At 54.0% G+C, this 25,734-nt stretch overlaps 3 protein-coding genes across 4 annotated transcripts; 2 read left to right on the forward strand and 1 right to left on the reverse strand.

Moving 5' to 3' along the window:
* Positions 1-27: 27 nt before the first annotated feature.
* Positions 28-2,276, reverse strand: DXO (decapping exoribonuclease). Its single transcript, XM_005603754.4, has 7 exons — positions 2,142-2,276; positions 1,532-1,893; positions 1,120-1,355; positions 814-1,033; positions 555-690; positions 325-419; positions 28-239 (listed from the first exon to the last, which is right to left on the reverse strand). The coding sequence occupies exons 2-7, from the start codon at positions 1,885-1,887 to the stop codon at positions 89-91; spliced, it is 1,194 nt and encodes a 397-aa protein (XP_005603811.1). The 5' UTR covers positions 1,888-1,893; positions 2,142-2,276; the 3' UTR covers positions 28-88.
* Positions 2,277-2,603: 327 nt separating this feature from the next.
* STK19 (serine/threonine kinase 19) lies at positions 2,604-9,382 on the forward strand. 2 transcript variants are annotated; one of them, XM_014734316.3, is made up of 7 exons: positions 2,604-2,739; positions 2,892-3,028; positions 6,878-7,102; positions 7,387-7,526; positions 8,388-8,485; positions 8,586-8,733; positions 8,935-9,382. In XM_014734316.3, exons 1-7 carry the CDS (start codon positions 2,640-2,642, stop codon positions 8,978-8,980), a joined length of 894 nt encoding a protein of 297 aa, XP_014589802.1. In that variant the 5' UTR covers positions 2,604-2,639; the 3' UTR covers positions 8,981-9,382. The 2 variants fall into 2 exon arrangements, with proteins under 2 accessions (XP_014589802.1, XP_014589803.1); XM_014734317.3 differs by having other exon boundaries at positions 7,007-7,102.
* Positions 9,383-9,915: 533 nt separating this feature from the next.
* On the forward strand, positions 9,916-24,246 carry LOC100059239 (complement C4-A). Its single transcript, XM_001492893.5, has 41 exons — positions 9,916-10,099; positions 10,242-10,440; positions 10,673-10,874; positions 11,074-11,144; positions 11,230-11,318; positions 11,525-11,607; positions 11,786-11,882; positions 12,056-12,161; positions 12,262-12,394; positions 12,810-12,925; positions 13,032-13,208; positions 13,353-13,538; positions 13,683-13,868; positions 14,032-14,190; positions 14,441-14,567; positions 14,728-14,802; positions 15,093-15,290; positions 15,382-15,493; positions 15,585-15,655; positions 15,933-16,072; positions 16,178-16,387; positions 16,635-16,686; positions 16,789-16,878; positions 17,026-17,235; positions 17,402-17,477; positions 17,640-17,796; positions 17,897-18,013; positions 18,120-18,291; positions 18,524-18,756; positions 18,833-19,000; positions 19,370-19,429; positions 20,410-20,503; positions 20,583-20,769; positions 20,902-20,992; positions 21,128-21,202; positions 22,639-22,741; positions 22,902-22,991; positions 23,072-23,170; positions 23,328-23,411; positions 23,684-23,816; positions 23,980-24,246. Exons 1-41 carry the CDS (start codon positions 10,035-10,037, stop codon positions 24,119-24,121), a joined length of 5,235 nt encoding a protein of 1,744 aa, XP_001492943.2. The 5' UTR covers positions 9,916-10,034; the 3' UTR covers positions 24,122-24,246.
* Positions 24,247-25,734: the final 1,488 nt, after the last annotated feature.

A 25,734-nucleotide genomic window follows, 5' to 3' on the forward strand; every position in this document is an offset into this window, starting at 1 on the left:
ACTCAGCTCAAAAGACACAGCAGGGAGAACCACCTAAAAATATGCCTTTATCTGTGCACACAGAGACGGGACCAGCCCCTCTGAAGCATCAGTCCTTGGGGGAGGGTGTCTTGGGGGGTGATGGGAGGTCCTGGGTCATGGCTTCCACATACCACATGGGCAGGAAGGCATAGGGTGCATCTTGATGTACAGACACTGTGACTGGGCCACCAGGCTCCCAGGAGAAGAGGTGGACGAGCCTAGGGGGCAGAATGAGTCATGAGCTGAGGGCTGGAGGCCAAGCTTCGGGGACCCAGAGGGGAGGTGCACAGCTGAATGCCTCACCTGGGGTCATCCTGGACAACTGTGTTCTGGGCAAAGCTAAGGAAGGCGGCACAGAAGTTCATGCACACGGAGGGATTCCAGCCGTCACGGTCATTCTGGAGAGGACAGAGGAGGAGGCAGAAGACTAGCAATGAGGGTGAGGCGGGGAGAACGGGAAGGTGGAGTGCAGCCCTGGACCTGTGGTCTTGGTGCAGGGGATACAGGTGGGAGCTGCAACACCACTGCCTTACCCTGACATGTTCAAACATCTCCATGGTAGGAAAGGTCTTGAGAGAACAGACGAAACCCTCTGGGTTACGGAAGCCAGCGACGACATTTGGGACCCCTGGGAGGAAAGACTGAGCCCACCATTTCAGGAGCTTGTGTCTGTCAAGAAAGGCAAGGGGTCAATGGGACCCCTCCTCCACCCTCCAGCCTCATCCTCTTCCCCCAAGTCCCTTTCCCAGCTATCAATTCTGGGTTCTTGCCCTGCCCACCCCCATCCTGAACCTGTAGAAGCTCCTCCATTGGCCAGGGCTGTGCATCTCCTTGGAGGTCTTGAGCTCCACATAGCAGGTGGGGGGCTGTGTGGATGGGGCCTGGGGGTCTCTGCAGTCTACCTCCCCTGAGAAGAGCAGAGGATGGTTTCCCAGGCGGCTGCGCAGCACAGAGCAGAAGGCCACGTTGGTGTTAACTTCCCCAGAGGGGTCTGGGGAGCCTCCAGGTTTGTCTGCACAAGGAGAGAAGCAGTGGCAAGGGTGGGGGCTCAATCTCTGGGGAAAGGAGAGGGGGCTACAGAGCAGGGGCAACTCTCACCTGCACACATGTACTGCTCAAACTTGTACCCCATGTACATAAGCTCCCGGAGGAGGGGTGGCCGGGCAAGCCTCTGAACCCGAGCAGCCGGTGTCTCTACCTCGCTCAGGTACAGTGTCCCCTGGAACCTGGAGGCTGCCAGCTGCCAGCCATCCTGCCGCTCATATGGTGTAGTCAGCAATTTTGTCAGGTGCCCCCGCCACGTCACTATGGCCCCTGCCAGCCAGCCTGGACCCCTGAGAAGGAGGAGTTAAGAGACTGAAGGTCTGACACAAGCATTAGCTCAGATGGCTCCCCCAAAGAATAACCCAAGTTCCTTCTAAGGACTGATTCTCACTCCAGCTCTGGCTCTCCCAATTTTAGAGGACAGGTGCAGGTCTCTAGATCTACTTGTGTGCTATGCTTTGCTCACCCCTCCAGCTGGCCTCGGTGCTCCAGGAGCCAGCGTAGCAGGTGGTCCAGCCCCTCTTGGAGCTCCTCGTCCCGGGGCTGGTATCGATCAGGGTATCCATCTCTAAGGTCAAAGTTGGGGCCTTGACCATTGGTGGGGGGTGGGCTGTAGTAGCGCAAGGCTCGAGCATCTCCATGGTACTGGCGTTGTGCATCCAGGGAGAAGCAGCCCAGTTCGGAAGGGCGCCGATAGAAAGGAAAGGGCCCAGAGTAGAGGGCAGGGTCTGTGGGCAGTGAGGGTGCTGAGCGGGGGAGTTTGTTCCGAGGCTCAGCTACCTCTATCTTCCCAGCTCCTCTCTTGGTCCCTCTGGGCTCCATGAAGTCCTGAGGGGGTGGGTGGAAAGTTCCATTTTACAGAGGAGGTCTGGAGAACGGGGACTCCGGGTCAGGACTCAGTGAGCCTCCTGAAGGCCAAGCTCTGGCCTTGCAACATGCAGGTCCTAGCCCCTCAAACAGAACCACGGCCTGGTGCACATCCCGCCTTTTCCTTTGACCTATACCCCCACCTCCAGATCCTCCAAGTGCAGCGAGGTTAAGAAGCATGTTTGGGCTCAGTTCAAGGATCTGGTTACCTCAAAGCCAGCCAACTTCGACTTCCACCTCCGCAGAGCTATGACGTCATGGCAGATGGGTCAGAAGTCGAAGAGGGATGCCAAAGTGGTTCTCCGCTCTGGATGACGCAATCATGCAGCGACACGGGGTGGGCAAACACCTCAGAGGCGGGGGAGAGGCCGCGCTCTGCACCAGATTGATCAACGTGGCTACCGGCGTCCCTCTGCCCCGCCCACGCGTTTCCGGACTGAGTGCTCTCGGAGGAGGCCAATCAGCAGCAGACATGGGGCCTCGCCGGGCGGAGGCGGTGCTCGTATCGGTATTGGTACCGCCCCTCCCAGCCCGAGAGACGGCAAGTGGACGCCTCTTTCGTCACCACGTCGTCTTACTTACTCGGGGCCGACTGGTCTCCAAGGATAGACGCCCAGGGAGCCCGTACGTCACTGCTCTGCGCCGGAAGACTCTGTTTTCGTGTTCTCTTCCTTCACTGCTCTTCCCCGCATCATAGGTCCCGGGATATGAGCCAGAAGAGGCATCGCCTGGTCCCGGAGACCTTTGGACTGAAGAGGCGGAGGGAACGAGGGCCTGTAGAGGCCGATCCTTTGAGGGGCGAGTTAGGTAACCATGGCAACCCCGGGGCGAGGCTGAAAGCCCCAGCTGGCAGCAGTCTCGTCTCCTGTAACTTTGTCTTTTGGGAAAACAGCGCTCCCATAGTCGTACCCCACGCTCTCGCCCCAGTCCGCGTTTCGGTAACCTGTCTCTCCGCCCAGGGTCGGCGCGCGCGGCGGTCGCGGAGCTAGTGCAGCTGTTCCCGCGTGGCCTGTTCGAGGATGCTCTGCCCCCCATCGCGCTGAGGAGCCAGGTGTACAGCCTCGTGCCCGACCGGACGGTGGCTGACCGGCAGCTGGTGAGGGGCGTCACAGCGACCGACGGAAGAGCTTCCCTGCCTCGCGGGCACTCCCGAGGTCCCCCGTCGCTCAGACACTCAGTTGGTCCGCCAGCCATTCAGCCATTCAGCAAGCGTTAGGTCTTTCTAGGCCAGGCACTGTGCCAGGCGCTGCGGTACCAAGGATAATGCTACAGACGCTGTTAAAAGATCTCTGGCAGTAGAGAGCATGCCAAATTGTGGAGGTGGGAGAGCGAAGCTTTTGGGGAAACTGAGTCATCGGGCATGGTTCAGTCTATAGCGCTGGGAACACAGGCAGACATCAGATTACGACTGACCTTGTGCATCAATGTTTCATTCTTACACTGAAGGCTGGTAGAGATGAGGTAGTAGAGAATATTAAACAAGAGACGGGATGGTGTATCGGGTGGATTGGAGGTAGTGAGGTGAGGCAAGGAGATCAGTTAGGAAGATACTGCAGCTGAGAACTGGTGAAGGCCTAAATTAGCACTGGGTAGTAGGGAGAGGTTGGGTGAGGGAGAAGGATATGGAGAGTGGGAAGAGGGAGGAGTCCAGGATAACTCTCAGATTTTCCGGTTGACAGGCTGCTGAGTGGTTGGCAAAGTGCATAGAGTAGGGGCACGTTGTGTTGTTGGGGGCAGATGATGTGTATAATTTTGTGCAATTTGAGTGGGAGGTGCTTGTGGAGCATCCAAAGGCAAATGAGTAGTAGACAGTTGGACAGGAGGGTTTAGAGAGAATTCTGGGCCAGTAATATAGATTTGGAAGCCATCAAGATGTGAAGAGTGGTTCAGTCTGTGGATGTGGATGAGATTGTGTAGGAAGAGTGAGTAGAGGTGTGATTTTTAGTCTTTTTACAAACTTTAGAATGTAATGAGGGGCTGGCCCGGTGGCGCAGCAGTTAAGTTTGCATGTTCTGCATCGGCAGCCCAACATTCGCTGGCTCGGATCCCAAGTGCGGACCTATGCACCGCTTGTCAAGCCATGCTGTGGCAGGTGTCCCACATATAAAGTAGAGGAAGATGGGCGCCGATGTTAGCTCAGGGCCAGCCTTCCTCAGCAAAAAGAGGAGGATTGGCAGCAGATGTTGGCTCAGGGCTAATCTTCCTTAAAAAAAAAATAATGTAATGAAAGGTATGGCTCTTTAACTCCATAAAAATGCATGTATGCCACATGAATACAAAGTATATGTACAATTTCTGGGGGTGGAGGGTTGTTTCACAGATCCTCTGAGGCCCAAGGTTAAGGACTCCAGGTTTACAGTGAAAGATAATAGAGTCAAATCGACAATGCTGGGAGATACCAACATTTAAGGCAGTGTTTCTTAAGGTATGTCCTGAGTTCTACCTGCATCAGAATTACCTGGGCTGCTTATTCAAAAATACACTTTCCTGGGACTCACTCAATGCTAATGAATTAAGATCTCTTGGGGTAGGACCAGGGAATCTACATTTTTGAACTACTGCCCCAGGTGATTCATAATGCACCTTAAAATTTGAGATCCACTGATAGAAGGGGAAAGCAGAGGAAGAGGAGTCTGTGAAAGAGGCTGAGAAGGAATTGCCAGAGTTAGGAGGAACCAAGGAAGAGGCCTATTGAAAAAGTTAAGAGATTTGTAAGAAGTTGAAGTAGTTGGCACTGTTAGCACCTGTGATTCAAGGCAGTGGTCTGTGAATAGGTCAAGTAAAATAATATCCAAGCTCTGTCCATCGCATTATTAGGGGGAAGGTTAATGACAACCTGTCAGGAAGAAAGGAGGGAAGAAAAGGAAGATGGAGACTACCTCCAATCCCATGAGGAAGCAAGTCAGATGGAATCACAATTTATAGAGTATTTGTTGTTTTTAATTTGTTGATGTTAGCCTAAATTTTGTTTGGGTTTTTTTTGGTGAGGAAGATTTGCTCTGAGCTAACATCTGTGCCAATCTTCCTCTTTTTTGGCTTGAGAAAGATTAGCCCTGAGCTAACATCTGTACCATTCTTACTCTGTTTTCTATGTGGGTCACCACAACTGCATGGCTTGAAGAGTGGTATAGGTCTGCGCCTGAGATCCCAACCCGGGCTGCTGAAGAGGAGTGTGTCAGACTTAACCACTACACCATGGGGCTGACCTCCTAAATTTTAAAAAAACCTTTAAAAATCGCGCAAAAGAAAGTATAAACATGCACACACAATTTAAAGGATGTTTATAAAGCAAATACCCATTTAACCACCTCCCAAGTCAGACTGTAGAACGTGGCTAACATCCCATGTATCTCTCTCCCTGATCAAAATGTCGTATGTCCCTTGGAGGTAACTACTATCCTGACTGGTTTGATAATTGTCCCCTTGGTTTTCTTTATACTATCTATGTGTTTATTCATAAACAGCATAGCTTAGTTTTACCCACTTTTGAACTTGATATAAACAAAATCGTATTTTATGTATTTATATCTTGCTTTATTAGATGAATATTTTTGAGGTTCTTCCAAGTTGTTGCATGAAGCTATAGTTAATTCATTTTCATAAATTTCCATTTTATGGATATATCCCGTTTTGTGCATGCTAGTGAAAGAAATTGTATTTTTCTAGGAATTTGTCAATTTCATCTAAATTTCCAAATTTATTGGCATAAAGTTTGTAAACTCATTTTATTGTCTGTAGAATCAGTAGTGATGACCCTTTTTTCATTCTTTATATTGGTTATCTGTGCTTTTTCTAGGTTTTCCTCTTTTTCTTGGTCAGTCTCACCACTGGCTTTTCAATTTTAATAGTCTCTCAAAGAATTAATATTAAGCTTTGTTGTTCTCTTGTATGCATGTTTTCTATTTCATTAATCTATTTTCCCTCTACTATTAGGTTTATTTTACTTTTTTAAAAAATAATTTTCATCCTCTCTTCTTTTCTAATATATGCATGTCAGGCCATAGTTTCCCTCTAAGTACTGATATATATTTATCTCCCCCAAGTTTTGGTATGTATTTTCACTATCATTCAGTTCAAAATATCATCTAATTACAATCTTAGCCTCTTGTCTGAAATTTTGATCTTTTTGACTGTCTTTATTATATTCTGGTTATTTTTTTAATCTGTTTTACAGATTAATAGCTTTTTATTCAGCTGTGCCTTAATCTGTTAAACCTATCCATTGAGTTCATTGTACTTCCTTTATTTTTCAGTTCTAGAATTTCTGGTTGGATGTTTTTCAAATCTATTATGTCAGTTTTTATAATTTTCTGCTGAAATTTTCCATCTTGGCTTTTATTTATTTCAGCATTATAAGCATAGTTTTCTTGGTAATAGTCTGTTTTGGATACTTCCACCGTAACATGTCTTTGGGAGCCTGTTTCTATTGTCTGTTTCTTTTGAGTTTTGTTTCCTTGTATGCCCAGTTATTTTTGACTGTGTGCTGGACAGATTTGCCTACATCAGCAAGCACCTTCCATGTCCCAATTACTTCTATGAGTTCTTGTTTTCATTAGATATTATATTGGTCTGGTAATTCCCTATTATCTTGTGAGCTCTTTAATGCTTAAACAATTTTTTAAGCAATATTTTATCCAGCACTTTAATTTTCAGCAGGTGAGTTGGTTCTTGCTATATTCCTGGAAACAGAAGTTCTGGTTTATTTTTTATTTGTTTTAAACATTTTATTCCATAATCCTCTCCACCTTCCCCCACACAAAAGCTAGACTGTTAATTCCTTGAGGGCAAGGCGTTTGTCTGTTTTATTTTGTTGTCTAGCATATGCTTGGTCTTAGAAAATGTGTATTGATTGGTTGGCAAACAACTGATGAAGTTTGTGGATAGGAGGGGTGGGTAACTAATTGGAAAAGACTGTTTGGTGATCCGCTTAATTTTCTCCCCACAGTTTTTCCTTTACTTAGAGAAACCCCCCCCAATACTGGCAAACAAAATCTCCCTGCTCAAAAGTGCCCAGAGTGTGGCAGAACATCTTACACTGACATCCTGCTTTTCACTCCTATCTCTCTGGAGACAGAAGGAGCTTCAAGAGCAGGGGGAGATCAGAATCGTCCAGCTAGGCTTTGACTTGGATGCCCACGGAATTATCTTTACCGAGGACTACAGGACGAGAGTACGTGTAACTGTGTGTGTGTGTCATGGGGAACGAGCAGGGCAGGCAGGGAAATTAGCGGGTGGAAGTAAAAAGAAAAGAGACAATTCCCCCACCCCATATCCTGCAGAGAGGGCTCAGGGCTCTAGTAAGTAGTAATATGAGGGAGAGGAAGACGAGGAAAAGTATGAGAAGTGGAAGGACCTTAGCAAAAGGGACAACACAGGAAGAGATGTCGTCCTGGGGATTGAGGTCAGTGGAGGGGGAGGGTGGGGCCAGACCATGTCTCTCTTCTTTGGTTCCAGGTCCTCAAGGCCTGCGATGGCCGACCGTATGCTGGGGCGGTGCAGAAGTTTCTGGCTTCAGTGCTTCCAGCCTGTGGGGACCTTAGCTTCCAGCAGGATCAAATGACACAGACCTTTGGCTTCAGGGACCCAGAGATCACGTGAGAGTTGGGGGACCAACAGAATCAGGCATCTAGCACCTCGCTGCTTCCCTCCAGTCTCATCCAGCCTCGTCCTTTTCCTTTTGGTGAACCTGCCAAGAAGGCTGACTCTTCTTTTTAGTAAAATGACCTAAGAGAGGAGATCTCCCCCAAGAGAGGAGGCCTGTTTTACCTGGGGCCTTGGGAAGAGCCCTGGACTAAAATTCAGGAGATCTGCATGGCTAATGAAATGCGTATAGAGGCCTGGCAAGAACCATAAATGCCTGATGTGAATCATTCTGAGACTAGAGAATAGAGGATGTTAGGAGCTATGAAGGCCCTAAAGCATTCATATTCAAAAGAACAACAACTGGACAAGGACTAAATAAAAATATCATTTCATGGGTCTCTATCTGGCTCAGGCTCCCTACTTCGTAATCCATGGTGTAGGTGAAAGCATTTTATAAGCTTCTTTTCAGTAACATGTGAGTGAAGCCGTGGTGCGGTCCTTGTAGGCCGTGGCAGGAGCGCAGAAGAAAGACCTTATTTCTCCGCTGGAGATGGGACTGAGCATGTATCAGGGCATGTGGTCAGGACAGGCTTCTGAGAGGAGAAGCTGTTTTAGGGAACAAGTAATAGTAACAAGAAAAGGAAGAGTGAGGGGAGAGCAGTCGGGTAGGGGATGGAACAAGCAAGGTGCACAGAGGCAGGGAACAGCACAGTGTGAGCAGAGAACCGCCCCATGGTGGGCCTCTGTTATCCAGTCCCTTTGGGTGGTTGCCCATGTTTCTGGAGAGTTAGTGTCCAAACATTAGTGGATGGGGAGGAGAGAGGGCTCTCAGAGCCAATAGCTCATCTCTTCTTGCTTCCCACCCCCCTTAGGCAGCTGGTGAACGCTGGAGTTCTCACCGTCCGAGATGCTGGCAGTTGGTGGCTAGCTGTGCCTGGAGCTGGGAGATTCATCAAGTATTTTGTTAAAGGTATCCTGTCTGCAGCTGAAGCCCTCAGCCCCTCAAGAACACCTTTTGGTGGCTCTTCAGACCTTACTCACCTTTCCCTTCTCCTGTGCCACCTCTCCAGGGCGCCACGCTGTCCTTGGCATGGTCCGGAAGGCCAAGTACCGGGAGCTACTCCTTTCGGAGCTTCTGGGCCGGCGGGTGCCTGCTGCGGTGCGACTTGGCCTCGCCTACCATGTGCATGACCTCATTGGGGCCCAGCTGGTGGATTGGTGAGTTTTTTCCCCAGCCTCTGGCAGATGACAGAACCATGACCCAAGATTGGATTTCCTCCTTGCTCATGCTTCATTCATTAGTGAAGCCCAGCTCCTCTCTCATTCTCTGGAACCCTGGAATATCCTGGCCAAGTTCTGAGTTCTCCCTAGGCCTTGGACCTACGTATCTGGCTCCAGCCTTGTCTTTCTCTTGCACAGTGTCTCCACCACTTCTGGAACCCTCCTCCGCCTGCCAGAGACTTGAGGATTCTGCTCGTCCTTGCGCATCTCCCCAGAGTGGGGCAAGAGGGGCCCAGGAGTGCTCCCCAGCAGTGGCTGAGACGGGATCACCTTGGGAAGGCTTGGGATCCAGGATGAGTGTTGGGCTTGTGGCCATGCAAAGAGTCAGGGTCAGACATGACTGTTGCTGTTTACCTGGGCTCCGACCCAGTGGTGGGGTTTGGGCAACGCTTCTCTGCCCTTCCATGGAGGTGGAGCCAGAATCCGTGCCAAGGCCATGGCTGCTGCCTTTCATGTAAAAAGGTGCTGTTGTTACTCTGTCTGGAGATAGGAAGGTGGGCTTTCTGGGGAGGGTGGTGAAGGAGGGCAGGGTTCTGTTCCCTACATGTTGGGTTGAAACTGCCAAATAAAGTACTTCTGCCAGTGATATTTTCTGGATGTCTTTTGTTTGATGTGTGTGTTCTGGCGCCTCGTTTATGGGTAGAGGTAAGGCCAGACTGGGCCTGAGCTGTACCTCCTTGTTTAGAGAGGAAAAGGGACGTTGAGTCAGTTGCCTCTGTGGTTGGGAGGTGTGCTTGATCTCTTAAACCACGGGATTTCTGTTAGGGCCTACAAAAAGCAAAAGCCTCATATAGTTCAGTTTTTTGGGGGGTTATAGTAAGAGACAAGTGTCTTAGTACCTTGTTTTGTTAGGACCTTGACAAAGGAGCCACGTGTTTCCAGCCACGTGCCGAGCCACTTTGGGCTCTCCTACGCCCGCGTATACTTGAGCATGTATATACATACACACACCCAGATATACCCGTAGGGAGTGGTGCCCCGCACTGGGATGAAAGGGGTTAACAGGAAAGGATAGGGTCTGTCTCTGGGCTATGATTTCTTCAGAGACCCAGGTGTCCGGGGTGCACCCCCCAATACTGGGCCTGAGGCCAGTTCCGTTTCTTGGCTATCACGTGGTTTCCCAGCTTAGCTGGACCAGGGGAGGAGCAAAGTCCAGAGTTAACTCTGCTCCAAACCCTAGGTTGGCCAGAAAGGAGCAGACAGACAGACGAGTCTGATCCCTTTTAGGTCCTCCAGCCATGAGGCTCCTCTTGGGGCTGATCTGGGCATCCAGCTTCTTTGCTTTGTCTCTGCAGAAGCCCAGGTCCTGGAGGCAGGATGCTGGTGTGCTTGAGCAGGGGCAGGGCTGCTGATGGCAATGCAGGCGTGGGGGAACCTGATAGAGGATCGAAGGGTGGAGGGGCCCAAGTGGAGCCTGACTGCTGACCCTCACCTGTCTTCCCCAGGTTGCTCCTGTTTGCTCCTTCTGTGGTTCACCTAGGGGTTCCCCTGTCAGTGGGACTGCAGCTCCATGATGCTCCCCGGGGACAGGTGGTGAAAGGATCTGTGTTCCTGAGAAACCCATACGGCAATAATGCCCCCTGCTCCCCAAAGGTGGGCTTCACCCTCACCTCAGCAGATGACTTCATACTCCTCAACCTCCAGGTAACTGGACGCCACTGCCACTTCCTCCTGCTGCTTCTCAGCACCTCTCACTCTGTCATCGTGGTGTCACGTCCACTCCCCCGCCCCGCCCCAAGTCTTGTAAATGTCTTTGTCTTTTCCCTGGCCTCCCTCCCTCCTTTCCTCCCTGCAATGATCTCCTTCCCTGTTTCTGTCTCAATCTCTCTGGCTTTTTCCTTCTGCTCTGTCTCTGACCCACCCCCTCTCTTGACAGATCCCCCTGAACGGTGCAAAGAACTGTGGCCTCTTTCGTCTCCATGGAGGTCCCCAGGTCCAGCTGGTGGCTGAGTCGCCATGGCTAAAGGACTCTCTGTCCAGAAAGACAAACATTCAGGGTGTCAACCTGCGCTTCTCCTCTCGCCGAGGGCACCTCTTTCTGCAGACTGACCAGCCCATTTATAACCCTGGCCAGCGGGGTGAGTCTCGGCCCCAGAGCCTCACCTTTAGCTGCCTCCCAGCCCCTTCAGTGAGATAACCTAAAAGTGCTGCATAGGAAGGCTGCTTAACAAGTATTTGTTCTCTTCCTCCTCACTCCCTGGAAGGGGTGGGGGGACCAGGGCCCACCTTCCCTTTGTGCATGAGCTCCTGCTCACCTCTCTCACCCTCCATTCTCAGTTCGGTATCGGGTCTTTGCTTTGGATCAAAAGATGCGCCCATCCACTGACACCCTCGTGGTCACTGTGGAGGTGAGTCCCTGACCTCTGACCTTCCGGATCAGCCAGGGCCCGTGATCTGACCTCCCACAGATGACCATTTCTACTCCCGTTGCAGAACTCTCATGGACTCCGTGTGCGGAAGAAGCAAGTGTACACTGCCACATCCATCTTCCAGGATGACTTTGTGATCCCAGACATCTCAGAGTGAGCTCTCCTCACCTGAGGATTAGCCCCCAGCTACACCTCCCTGGTTCCAACTTTCCCACCCCTCCGCCTCCAACACAGAATCAAATCCCAAGCTCCCCTGAGCCTCTGGTTACCCTCATAGTCCTCTTCCCAGGGACCCGGGCCACTGGCTTTCCGTGGCTTCTTGCACAAGTTGGCTGAGTCCCTTCCTTGTCTGTCCTCAGGCCAGGGACTTGGAAGATCTCAGCCCGATTCTCAGATGGCCTGGAATCCAACAGCAGTATCCAGTTTGAAGTGAAGAAATACGGTGAGAGCTGGAGACATGAGGGACAAGGAGCTCCTTTCCAGAAGGGAATAAGGAGTGGAAGAAGTGGTGGGACCAGGGCAGGGTCGGAGATATGGGTGCCACAGCCCTGAGGGGAGACGAGTCTTTAAAGGATCCTTTCGCTAGAGTTTGACCTCCCTATCCCTTTACCCCTGGTCAGTCCTTCCCAACTTTGAGGTGAAGATCATTCCTGGAAAGCCCTACATCTTGACAGCACCTGGCTTTCTTGGTGAAATCCAATTAGATGTTGAGGCCAGGTAACTCCCCCCACCCCACCCCTGCTGGCCCAGCTCCCAGGGCTCCCCACTCAGTAGGAATGTGTTGTGAAGCCCCGCGTCCTTCCCTCGTCCCAGCCCCCCTCCCTCCCAGACCATTCCATTACCACCTCCAGCCCTTGGCCCACCATCTTCCAATCTCTCCATGGTGGCAGGTACATTTATGGGAAGCCAGTGCAGGGGGTGGCATATGTACGCTTTGGGCTCCTGACTGAAGATGGTGTCAAGACTTTCCTTCGGGGGCTAGAGAATCAGACCAAGGTAGGAAGGAGGGTTGGGGGTGTGAGGAAGGTGAAGGAGGAGAAGGACGTGAGATGGAAGACGTGTCTCACGCCATGTCCTGTTTTCTTCTTTGTCCCAGCTGGTAGATGGTCAGTGCCACATTTCCCTTTCAAAGGCTGAGGTTCAGGATGCCCTGCAGAAGCTTAATGTTAATATTGCTGACCTCCCAGGGCTACGCCTCTATGTTGCAGCAGCCATCATTGAGTCTCCAGGTGGGTGGCTTCCCCTGATTACAACCCCAGACACTTGCCTCTGACCTCTGAGCTGACCCTCTGTTCTCCAGCACCAATACCATCCCCCCTTCTTACCCTTATCTTGGACCCAAAGCCAGAAAAGACCCAGGAGACTGTCTCTCTCCAACTATGTTTCTGGGGTATGGGTACCTTCCCCGATTTCAGTTTATTTTTTTGCCCAGCCAGCCAGCCGGCAGACACACTTTATGCACCATCTGTGTGCTGGGTCCTGCGTGGGCCTCAGCAAACGTAGAGATGAATATGAGATAGCGTGTGTCCTGAGGAGTTCACTGTCTTGTGGGCAGGAAACACTCACTCTGCATCCCCCCTTGCTCTCCTGTGCCTCTTTTCCTGGGTCTCTGTCCTCCACCTCTCTCCACCCCTTGTCTTGCAGGTGGGGAGATGGAGGAGGCAGAGCTCACATCCTGGCGTTTTGTGTCATCTCCCTTCTCTTTGGATCTTAGCAACACCAAGCGACACTTCGTGCCCGGGGACCCCTTTCTGCTGCAGGTTTCTTTTGGAGGGAAAGGATGAGCAGGGGAGGGGGGTGTTGGTGAGGAGGGCACAAGCCCTCACTGACCGCTCGCTGTTACCTGCCCCTCCCCCACCTACCCAGGCCCTGGTCCGAGACATGTCAGGCTCCCTGGCCTCTGGCATTCCTGTCAAAGTTTCTGCCAAGTTGTCTTCTGGATCTGTTTCTGAAACCCAGAACTTTGAACAAAGCACAGATGGGACTGGCCAAGCCATAGTCCCCATTGCTGTCCGTAAGACTGTGCAAGAACTGCAGCTCTTGGTAGGCCGCCTCTTCGTGGGAGAGGACAGGGGAAGGAAGGAGGGGCCAGCTGGGCCCCTGAGGATCTGTGTCCCAGGCTCGGGGGAGAAGCTGGGTGCCTGGGTCCTTGCCACTGACCCTGCGCCTACCTGCCCCTCTTTCCAGGTGTCTGCAGGCTCCCCCTATCCAGCCGTAGCCAGGCTAACTGTGAGAGCCCCACGCTCAGGAGGCTCCAGGTTTCTGTCCATTGAGCGGCTGGATCATCGACCCCCTCACATCGGGGACACCCTCAGGCTGAACCTGCGAGCCGTGGGTGTCAGTGCGCCCAGCTTCTCTCATTACTACTACATGGTGTGTATGAGCTGGGCTGTAGAGGAAAGCAGGGGTGCAGGGAGGGGCTCAGGCAGGAAAGAGCCCTTGTGTGGGGGAATGGTTTCAGGGCTGGGATGTGCAGTGAAGCAGAAACTACTCTTGCTCCTTCTCTTCTTGGCCCAGATCCTATCCCGGGGCCAGATCGTGTCTGTGAATCGAGAGCCCCGGAGGCCCGTGACCTCAGTCTCGTTGTTTGTGGACCATCACCTGGCACCTTCCTTCTACTTTGTGGCCTTCTACTATGAGGGAGGCCTCCCAGTGGCCAACTCCCTGCGTGTGAACGTCCAGGCCGGGGCCTGTGAAGGCAAGGTAATTGGCATGGGAGAGACAGCATGTGTATGTGTTAGGGGTGTTAAGAGAGAAAGAAGACAGGGTGATTGTGAACAGGGCATGGATTTGGTTTGGGGTGCACTGAGGATGCACCGAAGGAAGCTCTCCCCACTGACTGACCCCTACCTCCCCCTTCTACCAGCTGGAGCTGAATGTGGACAGTGGCAAGGAGTATAATCCTGGGGAGAGGATAAAGCTCCACCTGAAAACTGATTCTCCAGCCCTGGTGGCACTGGGAGCTGTGGACACGGCTCTGTATGCTGTGGGTGGCAGGTCTCATAAACCCCTCGACATGGGCAAGGTTTGTCAAGACCCTTTCCCCAGCCCTCCCTCCCTGCTATGGCTCATTTTCCTGCTACCCTGAGCCCAGCCCCTAGATCTCACTCTGGATCCCCACAGACTCCTCCTAGTCTTCCCACAAGGCTTGGCCCCTGTGGTCTCTTATTTCCCCACTCTCTGTGTGTCTTACATATTTGTCCATATCCCATCCTCTCACCCATCCTGCCCCTCGGTCACTCTTGTCTCCACAATATCCTTGCCTTTTCTTCCAGGTCTTTGAAGTTATGAACAGCTATAATCTTGGCTGTGGTCCTGGGGGTGGAGACAGTGCCCTTCAGGTGTTCGAGGCAGCTGGTCTGGCCTTTTCTGATGGAGACCAATTGACCTCAGTCAGAGAGAGTGAGAACCATGGAGGAAGGGGAGTGGGTGGTGGGAAGATAAGGAAGGGGGAGGCGCCTGAGGAGGTAAGATAGGAAGAAGAGGAGTGGGGAGAGGAGCAGGGAGTGGAGGTGGGAGGCCACCCACCTTACAGCTTGGCTGCAGTCCTGCTTTCTGCCAGGTCTGAGCTGTCCCAAGGAGACGAAAACCCGGAAAAAGAGAAATGTGGACTTTCAAAAGGCGATTAATGAGAAGCGTAAGTTGTGGGTGCCTATGAAGCAGTGTAAGATCTCCACTTGGGCCCAAGGGTCAGGATGAGGGGCCTGTTGCTTTGCTGCTCTGCTCCCGAGTGAGCCAGTCTATGGTATTTGGGGCCAGAGATCCAAGTTCAGGGGTTGAAGGTGGATGGGCAGGAGGCTGTCTCCATTGGCCTCTCTTGAGTTCCTGGTCTCTCAGGGTGAACCCTTGTGTATCTAGAGGTCAGGGTGGGCGATGAGGTGTGTCTCTTTTCTTTTCTTTCATGCTTACTCTCACCTGGCCCTGCAGTGGGCCAGTATGCTTCTCCTGTAGCCAAGCGCTGCTGCTTGGATGGGCTGACACGGCTGCCCATGGCACGCTCCTGTGAGCAGCGGGTAGCCCGTGTGCGGCAGCTAGCCTGCCGGGAACCCTTCCTGTCCTGCTGCCAGTTTGCTGAGGGCCTCCGCAAGAAGATCCGGTCCAGGGGCCCAGTGGGCCTTGCCCGAGGTGAGGGGCTGGCTGGGGCTGGGGGACAGGCAGGGGTGCCTGGAAGGGCAGAATGGCCCCCTTCTCATTCCTGTCCACCCTGGTCTCCCAGCCATGGAGCTCTTGCAGGAGGAGGACCTGATGGATGAAGATGACATTGCTGTGCGCAGCTTCTTCCCGGAGAACTGGCTCTGGACAGTGGAAACAGTGGACCTCTCCCGCCTGTGAGAGCATGTGGTGGGCCTGGCCTTGTCTCTGGGCCGTGTCTGGGACCAGCCCAGGGTGTGATGGGACTTCTCACCTTTCCCACCACAGGTTGTCACCGCTGCTCCCTGACTCTCTGACCACGTGGGAGATCCATGGCATGAGTCTGTCCAAAAGCACAGGTGAGGTCGCCCTGCCTGAGCCTCTGGCCACCCCTCTTCCATACCCCCTCAACCCAGGCTCCCTGCTCAGCCTTTTGCTTTTAGTATAGGAAGTAGGGGGTGGTGCAGAGACCTGGGGAAGTCTACCACTGTGCACCTGGGCTGGGAGGCAAGAGAGCAGGAATGGGCCGGGGGCAGAGCTGGGTCACCCCGTGTCCCTCTGTCCTGGTACCCTGTGGCCATGATATCCCCAGGCCTCTGATCTCTGTCCCCTTCCCCAAACTCCCACATCCATCAGGCCTGTGTGTGGCCACCCCTGTCCGGGTCCGAGTGTTCCGTAAATTCCACTTGCACCTCCGCCTGCCTATCTCCGTTCACCGCTTTGAGCAGCTTGAGCTGCGGCCTGTCCTCTACAACTACCTGGATAAAGATGTGACCGTGAGGACCCTCAGGAGCACACAGGGGGGTGGGAGCTGAGGCAGGTGAAGGGTGGGGAGCCTAACTGGGCTGGGCCTCTGGCCATCTCTGTCTTCCTGCCCCTAGATGAGTGTCCACGTGTCCCCGGTGGAGGGGCTGTGCCTGGCTGGGGGCGGAGGGCTGGCTCAGCAGGTATTGGTGCCTGCGGGTTCTGCCCGGCCCATTGGCTTCTCTGTGGTGCCCATGGCGGCTGCTGCTGTGTCCCTGAAGGTGGTGGCTCGAGGGTCCGTGGAGTTCCCTGTGGGGGACGCAGTGTCTAAGATTCTGCAAATTGAGGTGAATGGAGCACCCCTGAATCCAGGTCCCCAGGCTCCTTGATTTACCCCCGACCCCCGGCACCCTCTTTGCTGGCCAGGCCAGAGGCCTAACACCCAAACCCAATGCCTTGGTCTGTTTACATCTTCTACAATTCTGATCCACCTCTGTCCCTGAAGTTCAAATGCCAAGTCCTGGGGAGTCTGCACTGGGAGGCGCAGGCTGTGTTCCTGTGTGATCTCTCACGGCTGTATTTCTCCTGAGACAGAATGAAGGGGCCATCCACAGGGAGGAGATTGTGTATAAACTCAATCCCCTGGGTGAGTGACCTCTACCCCTAGCTGTCAGTGTCCTAAGGGGGTTTGTAGGTGGTAGGAGATGTGGACAGCAGGACATACTGCCAACTTCCCCCATCTCCCCAGACTACCGAGCCCGGACCTTGGAAATTCCTGGCAACTCCGATCCCAATATTATCCCTGATGGAGATTTCAGCAGCTTTGTCAGGGTCACAGGTGGGAGTGTCCTCCAATCCCTTCCCAGTGGCCACCTCAGATTCATGTGAAGCCGTAGACCCCTGTTTGATCCTGTGACCCCATGACCCTCTGACCCTGAGTCCTCAGGCCTGCTGTCTGATCCTTAACTCTCTTCCTCCCCTGTAGCCTCAGATCCACTGGACGCTTTGGGCTCTGAGGGGGCCTTGTCACCAGGAGGCCTGACCTCCCTCCTGAGGCTCCCCCAGGGCTGTGCGGAACAAACCATGCTCTACTTGGCCCCCACACTGGCTGCTTCCCGCTACCTGGACAAGACAGAGCAGTGGAGCAGGCTGCCCCCTGAGACCAAGGACCACGCTGTGGATCTGATCCAGAAAGGTTCTGGGTTCAGGAGCAAGCAGGAGCGGGGGCTGGGAGAGGGCAGTTAATGGAAAATTGGCAGCCCAGGTGGCTAGGGGGCGCAGAGAGGGAATGGGGAACATGGCCTTGGGCATAAATAGTGGGAGAGTGAGCATCGCTTTAGCAGCCGCCTCTCCCCCCTAAGGCTACATGCGGATCCAGCAGTTTCGGAAACAAGATGGTTCCTATGGGGCTTGGTTACATCGGGACAGCAGCACCTGGTGAGGTTGGGAGAGTGGTTTTGGGTCTCTGAGAGGGGCCAGGCTGGTGGGGGCAGAGCCAGGTACAATGGGAAGGTGAATAACCAAGTGCCTGGGGGAGTGGGACCATGTCCTCTATAGGGACCAGTCCCTATACCCAGCCATCCCTTTAATCTCCTCTAGGCTCACTGCCTTTGTGCTAAAGGTACTGAGTTTGGCTCAGGAACAGGTGGGCGGCTCACCTGAAAAGCTGCAGGAGACGGCCACGTGGCTCCTGTCCCAGCAGCAGGCTGACGGTTCATTCCAGGACCCCTGTCCGGTTATCCACAGGGCCATGCAGGTGCGGGGCTGGGAGGCTGGGCTGAGGAGCACAGGTAGGAAGACTCTCTTGTCCCTTCCTGTTCCTGGTTGATGACTTCTTTTCTCTTCACTTCAACTAGGGGGGCTTGGTGGGAAAGGATGAGACGGTGGCGCTCACCGCCTTTGTGGTCATCGCCCTTCATCACGGGCTGTCCGTCTTCCAGGATGAGGGGACACAGGAGTTGAAGCAAAGAGTGGTAAGGGCACCTGTGGGTCTGCCCTTCACTCGCCCCCAGCTTCCCCCGTTTCTTTTCAGGAACCCAGGTGTCCAGCCCCGAGACCTTCCTCCCTACTTTCTCCTAGGAAACCTCCATCTCAAGGGCAACCTCATTCTTGGGGACGAAAGCAAGTGCTGGGCTCCTGGGTGCTCATGCAGCTGCCATCACAGCTTATGCCCTGACACTGACCAAGGCCCCTGAGAACCTGCGGAATATTGCCCATGACAACCTCATGGCCATGGCCCAGGAGTCTGGTGGTGAGAGTCAAGGGGGTCCTGGCAGTGATCATGGGACTTGAGGGACCCTGGGACCCATGAGTGTGCCCAAAGGGAGAAATTGAACAAAGACCCCAAGAAGGAATGAAAGCATAAGCAGGGATGATTGGGGTAGAACCAGGAGAGCCTGATGGGGAGCGTCAAAGGGCCCAGTGACTGGGACCCCCCCCCCCCAACTACTCCCCCTTCACTGTGGGTCTCCCTTCACTCTCAGATTACCGGTACTGGGACTCAGTCGCCAGTTCTCAAAGCAATGTCGTGTCGCCCACCATGGCTCCTCACAGCCCAGCAGACCCTGTGCCCCAGGCCCCGGCCCTGTGGATTGAAACCACAGCCTATGGCCTGCTGCACCTGCTGCTTTGGGAGGGCAAGGCAGAGATGGCCGACCAGGCTGCAGCCTGGCTCACGCACCAGGCTGGCTTCCAAGGGGCATTCCGCAGCACTCAGGTAGCAGCTTCCCTGGGGGCTCTGTGTGGGGGAGGTCCTGAGTCCAAGCACCTGAATCCTGACCCAACCTCCCCAGGACACGGTGATGGCCCTGGAAGCTCTGGCTGAATACTGGATTGCTTCCCACACCACTGAGGAGAAGGAGCTCAATGTGACTCTCAGTTCCCTGGGCCGCAGTGGGCTCAAGTCATATGTAGTACGGCTGGACAACCACCAAACTCGGGGAATAGAGGAGGAGCTGCAGGTGAACCACTCCCTCACCTGGGTTGCCATGACACCTGGGCCTACTGCGACTATGGCCATCCCCAGCCCCCCACCCCTGCAGTATCCCCACGGCACCTCTTCCTGATAACCTTGCGGGAAAACTTCCTGGCTGTGTGACCCAGAGAAAGTCACCTAGCCTCTGAGCTTCATTTTTCTCATTTGAAAATAATACGTGCAGAGTCTACCCAACAGAGTTTTTAGAAGGCTGAAGAGAGATAATGCATGTGAAGATGCAAACTTTCTGGGAAGTGAGGTGGGGTGAAGAGGCGGGGTTGTTTTTAGAGAGGGGGTAAGCTGGAGCAACAGTGTGCCCTTCTGACATCTCTTTCCCTTTTCTGTTCCTTGGAAGTTTTCCTTGGGCAGCAAGATTGATGTGAAAGTGGGAGGAAACAGCAAAGGAACCTTGAAGGTGAGAGCCGGCAGCACGGCCAGCCAGGGCCCAGCAGGGAGAAGCTGGGGTCTTGAGTGAGACCTGTGGGCAGAGCTCATGGTCAGGGAAGGAGAAAGATGTTCCCCCTGCTCCCTCCTGGGCCTTTTCCCCTCACCGTGGTCTCCACCCTCTCTGGGCACCTGTCATTTCCTTTACGCCCTCAGTGCGGATGGCCTACACATCCAGCGCCTCAACCCAGGCCTCTCCCCTGGCCCACAGCAGACATGTCGTGTCCCAAACCCCTTCTTCTTCCTGTGTCCCCTCATCTGGCTGATGGAGCCCCTTTCCCACAAGAGCCCAGCCACCACTCTGGAGGGTGTCTTAGTGCCCCCCCATCCTGAGCCCCTCCTTATTGCCCTGGTAACTCCTCCTCTGCTCCCTTGCTGCCTGGGTCCCTTGTCACTTGTTTCCTGGACTCTGTTCTAAGATGGTCTTAGAACTTCTCCCTTCCTTACATCTCACCCAGAGGGTGATCCATTGTCCGTATTGCAGCAAGATTGACCTTCCGAAGACACCAGTCAGATCAGCCTTGGAGAAAAGTCAGGCTCTTCCAAGTACAAGATTGGGCCCCTGCCCCCCACCCCAGCCAGACAGATCCAGTCATCTATCCAGATCTCCTTGACTTGAATGACCTTCCCCTGCTTCTTGTCCCACGTAACAAACTCATTCTCCTCCTTCAGACCTTAGCTGGAAGCCTTTCCTGGACTTTCCATTCCAGCCTCCTCTGTGCACTGTGTAGAGTGCTTGCCCCTGGGGGCAGGTCCCTGCTCCCCTCTCTGTCTCTCGTCTAACTCAATACCTGTGCCCATGTGTATTTCTGGGCTGGTCAGGGAGGGGGATGAGAAGGGGCCAAAGGCCTTGAGTTCCTTAGCCCAGGGAGATGCCCTTAGATGTGGCCCTGGAGAGAGGTCTGTGACTCCAAATGTCCCATGTCCTCTCCCTGCCCCTTGCTGAGCCAGATCCTTCGTATCTACAATATCCTGGACATGAAGAACACAACCTGCCAGGATCTTCACATTGAAGTGACGGTGATGGGCCACGTGGAGTACATGAGTGAGCGTTGGGGTCAGAGGCCATGGGGCCCTGAGGGGGCTGGTGCCAGGGGTCAAGCCACAATGCCATCTCTGTGCAGTGGAAGCCAACGAGGACTACGAGGACTATGAGTATGAGGAGGCTCTAGCTGGGGATGACCCCGGGGCCCACTCCCAGCCAGTGACACCCCTGCAGCTGTTTGAGGGGCGGAGGAGCCGCCGCAGGAGGGACGCGCCCAGGGCGGCCGAAGAACAGGAATCCAGAGTGCAGTACACCGTGTGCATCTGGTGAGTGCTGCAGGCCGCCCTGGGTGTGTGGGGCACTGCTGGGCCGAGAGGGGAGGCAGGACTGAGACTGGGGCTGGGCATCTGTGACCCGGCGCAGGTAGAACCCAGACAACAGGGCATGTCTCTCTGCAGGCGGAACAGCAAGGTGGGGCTGTCGGGCATGGCCATTGCGGATGTCACCCTCCTGAGTGGATTCCATGCCCTGCGGGCGGACCTGGAGAAGGTGTGGTCAGCCATCCAGGAGGACCCCTTGTGCCCTCAGGAGCCCTGCTCCATCCCCGCAGTACCCCCAGCTACTGAGCCCTGTCATGTGCAGGGCCCAGGGCTACCTGCCTGTGACCGTTTCCCTTCCCCACAGCTGACCTCCCTCTCTGACCGTTACGTGAGTCACTTTGAGACTGAGGGACCCCACGTCCTGCTGTACTTCGACTCGGTGAGCAGGGAGAGGTGACACGAGGGAATGGGTGGCGCCAGGTTTACTGAGCATATGTTATGAGGTTTCCCAGAAGACACTGTATCAGCGGCCAGTGTTCCTAGAAAGAACTTGTGATGTGGGCAGGAAGACAGGACCAGAGTGTGCCAGAGCAGAGTTAGGGATGGGCCACCAGGGAGGCAGCGCTGCCTGCAGGTAGGTGGCGGCCGAGCCCCTAATGTGGCCTGGGGGGCCAGTGCCAATCAGCAGGGAGGGCCCAAGAGTGAGCCTTTTCGAAAGATGAATTTATTCAACTTGATGGGCTGCCTTTCTTTTTCTTTTGACCTTCCTAGTTTTTTTTTTGGTGTTTTGTGTTTGATATTAAAGTGTATTTTCTTTGATGAAGTGATGGTAGTCCTAGATGAGTTTGTTTTTGTCTTTTTGTGGCCTTGTTTTGCTAAAACAGAGAATTATCAACCTTCTGATGGCCTTCCAATTTCTTTTTTGAACATTTACTGTAACCTTTTGGAGAAAATGTGAAAAGGGCATGTTAATACTCTAGCACCATTAGCCAGGTGTTTGTGGGTCAGAGAAGACGCCCCTGCCCAGTGTATGCAGAGGGGCCAGACCCTATTAGCCTGAGAAGCCAAGCAGAAGAGTCTGGTTGAACACAATGGAAAACGAGGAGCCAGGAAGATTTCTAGGTAGGGAGCCGACCATGCAGCAGCCTAGCTTAGGAGGGAAACTGGCAGGGTAGCAGGCTGGATTGGACCAGCGTGGGCATGAGGAGAGGGTTCTGGGCCTAGGACACAAGCAGTGGGCTCACAGAGGACAGGTGTAGCAATAGCACCTGCTGTTAGGTTATAGCAGATAAAGGAGGCCCCAAGTTGTATCAGTGATGAAGCGAGGCCATCAGGAGGGTGAGTGGGTTTGCAGGGCAGACAGAGTAGATCTGGAGAACTAACATGTCCTGAACAAGTCCTAATGCAAGAATAGGGCTGAATGTTCAGTTTGGGAATCAGCAGCCTGGAAGGGTTAGGTGACAGCCAGAGAGTGTCTGAGATCTCTGTAGGGAAGCACAGAGGAAGGGAAGAGGCAGGGCCGGGGACTGTGCCTCTGGGAAGGAAGAAGAGGGAATGTCAGAAATGACCAGGTCAGAACCACGGATGGTCCAGAAGCTAACCCTGAGCTTAGGGAGAGTTTCACGCAGAATATGTCCATGATGTGGGACTCTGCAGAGGGGCCCTGGAGACTGGGATGAGGTCACCATCTGGACAGTGAAGTCAGCAGAGACCTTGGGAGGCAGTTTTTAGAGTTACTGGAAGGTAACAGAATGTGAAGGACACTGAAGATAAGAACCAACAGGAACCAAACAGAGACAGGCAAAGGAAGTGCAGCACAGTGGCCTGCAGGGCCCTGGGGCTGAGTCCCTGACCTCTCCCCTGCCCCCCTGCCAGGTGCCCACCTCCCGGGAGTGTGTGGGCTTTGGAGCCGTGCAGGAGGTGCCTGTGGGGCTGGTGCAGCCGGCTAGTGCGACCCTCTATGACTACTACAACCCTGGTGAGCACTCCGGGACACGTGGAGGTTTGGGATAGGTTGCCTCCATGTGGGACATCAGGAACTGGGGCAGTGAAGGGTGGCAGGGGGTCCTGTGGCTCCATGGGACTGGGGAGGCAGAGAGGGGGCTTGTGGCCTAATTCCTCTCTCTGCTTTTCTTCAGAGCACAAATGTTCTGTGTTTTACGGGGCACCAACTAAGAGCAAACTCCTGTCCACGTTGTGCTCTGCTGACGTCTGCCAGTGTGCTGAGGGTGAGACCCAGGGCCTGGGGGCAGGGGTGGGAAGATGGCCTGGCTGGGGCCTGCACACTCATCTGGGTCCCTGACTTCAGGGAAGTGCCCTCGACAGCGTCGTGTCCTGGAGCGGGGGCTGCAGGATGAGGATGGTTACAGGATGAAGTTTGCCTGCTACCATCCCCGCGTGGATTACGGTCAGTCTTCCCCCGTCCTGACCCGCCCTCAGGGTCTCTTTGGTTGTGTTTGCTCCTCTCAGGCCTGCAGGTGGCCTCCTTGCTCGGACACCACCCTGCAGCCCTCTCAGCCTCTGGGTAACTAACCTTGTCTGCCCTCTCCTAAACTCCCTCTTAGGCTTCCAGGTCAAGGTTCTCCGAGAAGATGGCAGAGCTGCTTTCCGCCTCTTTGACACCAGGATCACCCAAGTCCTACACTTCAGTATGAACGGAACGGAGTGGGGGGCGTGGAGCAAGGGGATATAGGGGAACTGAGGTCTGGGTTTGAGACCTGGCTGCCTGGAATCGTGAAAATTCAGACGCGTCTGAGCTCAAATGCCCTCAGCCTCTTAGAAGCTCTGGGCTTGTCCATAAATAGGGAAGCAGTAGCACCTCCCCGTTGGGAGTGGTGAGGGTTCAGTGAGAGGATCGCCCCGTGCTCATCCTGCACTTTCTCTTGCCCTCTGACAACTCTTGTTCACGTTATCCCGTCAGCCAAGGATGCCAAGGCCGCTGCTGGTCAGACCCGAAACTTCCTGGTTCGAGCCTCTTGCCGCCTTCGCTTGGAACCTGGGAAAGAATATTTGATCATGGGTCTGGACGGGGCCACCTATGACCTCAAGGAAGAGTGAGTTCTCTGGGCCCCTCGGTCTCTAGCTCTTCTCACACCTTGTGAGGGAATGGATCTTCAGTGCCTAGGCCCTGCCCCCTCAGAAGCTAGGTGCCTCGTGCTCTCCTCTCCTGCCTGTCCATCCTCCTGACCCCTGCTGACTGCCCCTTTGTCTCTTCAGTCCCCAGTACCTGCTGGACTCGAACAGCTGGATTGAGGAGATGCCCTCTGAACGCCTGTGCCGGACCACCCGCCAGCGGGCAGCCTGTGCCCAGCTCAGCGACTTCCTCCAGGAGTATGGCACCCAGGGGTGCCAGGTGTAAGGGCTGCTCCCCCACCTCCCCCAGGAGGAGCCTGAGCTGGGGAAGGGTGATGCCTGGATTGTTGTTGTGCCTGGACACAGCCCCAGGGCAGGGCCAGGGACTCAATAAAGGCCTTTGGCAGCAAAGTGTCAGTGTGTGTCTCAGGACTGAGAGCTGTGCCCCCACTGTCCCTTCCAGGATCTGGGGGGCCCAGAGCAGGGTTTGCATAATCTTAGGCTTTCAGAGCCTGGATGACTCTTGGGGTGTCCAGCTCTGCCTGAACTCTCCCAAATGTCTCACTGGGAGCTCAGTCCATCATAGGACCACCCCGAGCAGACTTGTGACCCAACAGCCTTCACTCTGAGGATCCAGCGTCCACACTGAGGCCTCTCTTCTCCTATGCCTGCAGAACACTCTACTGCTCCAGTGTAGCCAGTCATTGCGGCCTCAGGTGCTCAGCTAACACCTCAGCGCTTCTGCCTTGTGAGCGGCCGTCCAGCCGCACGTCTCCCACTCTGTCCTTGTGCAGCTGGCAGTTTTGGGGTCTGTTGCTTTTAGCTGAGACCTGGTCTGTTGAAAACCTGTTGACACTTGATCCTGTTGCCAGTGGCATTGGGTAATTTTCCTAGAGTTGAGCAATCCTCTAATCTGATGTCTCCATCCAGATACTGATTTTAAACAAGGCAAAGGCTGACTTTGGTGTGTTGTCAGTACTCTGAGACTGCTGTTCCCTAGGGGTCAACCCTCCCCACCTGCCCGCCTAGCTCTCCCCCATTTGGTGGCACCCCTTGGGTCTTGAGGGCTGACCTAGAAATCCAAATAGAGGAATTTGCTGAGATCGGTTTTGAGGGAAAGTGGGATGGTTTAGCGGCCTGCCATTCAATCACTCAACAGAAATTCATGGAACTCTCACTCTGTGCCATGCCCTGTGCCAGGTCCCTATCCTCTGTGAAAGTTGTGATGTTGGGGAACTGCATGGTCCTGTAGGGCACATAGCTGGGCATCTGACCCAGTCTAGGGGAATGTGAGAAGGGGGAAGGGAAGGCTTCCTGGAGGAAGAAATGTCTAAGTTGGATTTAGAAGGCTGAGGAGTCAGGCAAAGAGAATGGGGTTAGATGAGGGCATTTGAGACAGAAGGAGAATATAAAAGGCCCAGAGGCTGGGGGCAGGGCAGAGCACATTAAGGGGCACTGCGTGTAATTCATCATGTCTGGAATTTGAATTTGGAGGTGGGGTGGAAGGCTAGCAAGCCAAGTGGAATCCGTTCATGAGGGGATGTTCACAAGCATGCCAGCTGTCCAGGTCACTCCTTTTGAATGGAGTCCCCTCCTAGTCCATGCAACTTTGAGACGTTCTGACCAGTCTTTCAGAAGCTTCCTAGGGCTGTTGTTTACATGGCCCTGCAGTTACGCGTCAGATCTCTCGCCCAAAAGCCAGTTAGCATGGTGGTGGCATAAACCCATTTACGAGAGCCATGGATTCAGCTGCAGTTGTGGCAAGATGTGGCCTGGGTCTGGGCGGTCAACTGTGAGGAAGGTGGCAGCTGTTGCTGCTCAGCCCCAGAAATCCCACCCCTGTTTTCTCCCTCCCAGTCCTGGGCATGGATCCAGACTGAGCCTGAGCCTCTTCCCCCA

This window comes from Equus caballus, chromosome 20 (assembly GCF_041296265.1).
Source record: "Equus caballus isolate H_3958 breed thoroughbred chromosome 20, TB-T2T, whole genome shotgun sequence".
Taxonomy (NCBI): Eukaryota; Metazoa; Chordata; class Mammalia; order Perissodactyla; family Equidae; genus Equus; species Equus caballus.

Coding starts and splice junctions, on each gene's coding strand:
- DXO (XM_005603754.4), bottom strand. CDS start 1,887: ATGGAGCCCAGAGGGACCAAGAGAGGAGCTGGGAAGATAGAGGTAGCT. Junction 1,356..1,531: donor CACCGAGGCCAGCTGGAGGG/GTGAGCAAAGCA, acceptor CCTCCTTCTCAG/GGGTCCAGGCTGGCTGGCAG. Junction 1,034..1,119: donor TGAGCAGTACATGTGTGCAG/GTGAGAGTTGCC, acceptor CTCCTTGTGCAG/ACAAACCTGGAGGCTCCCCA.
- STK19 (XM_014734316.3), top strand. CDS start 2,640: ATGAGCCAGAAGAGGCATCGCCTGGTCCCGGAGACCTTTGGACTGAAG. Junction 3,029..6,877: donor CGGTGGCTGACCGGCAGCTG/GTGAGGGGCGTC, acceptor TTCTCCCCACAG/TTTTTCCTTTACTTAGAGAA. Junction 8,486..8,585: donor CATCAAGTATTTTGTTAAAG/GTATCCTGTCTG, acceptor CCACCTCTCCAG/GGCGCCACGCTGTCCTTGGC.
- LOC100059239 (XM_001492893.5), top strand. CDS start 10,035: ATGAGGCTCCTCTTGGGGCTGATCTGGGCATCCAGCTTCTTTGCTTTG. Junction 10,441..10,672: donor TCATACTCCTCAACCTCCAG/GTAACTGGACGC, acceptor CTCTCTTGACAG/ATCCCCCTGAACGGTGCAAA. Junction 14,568..14,727: donor ATTGACCTCAGTCAGAGAGA/GTGAGAACCATG, acceptor GCTTTCTGCCAG/GTCTGAGCTGTCCCAAGGAG.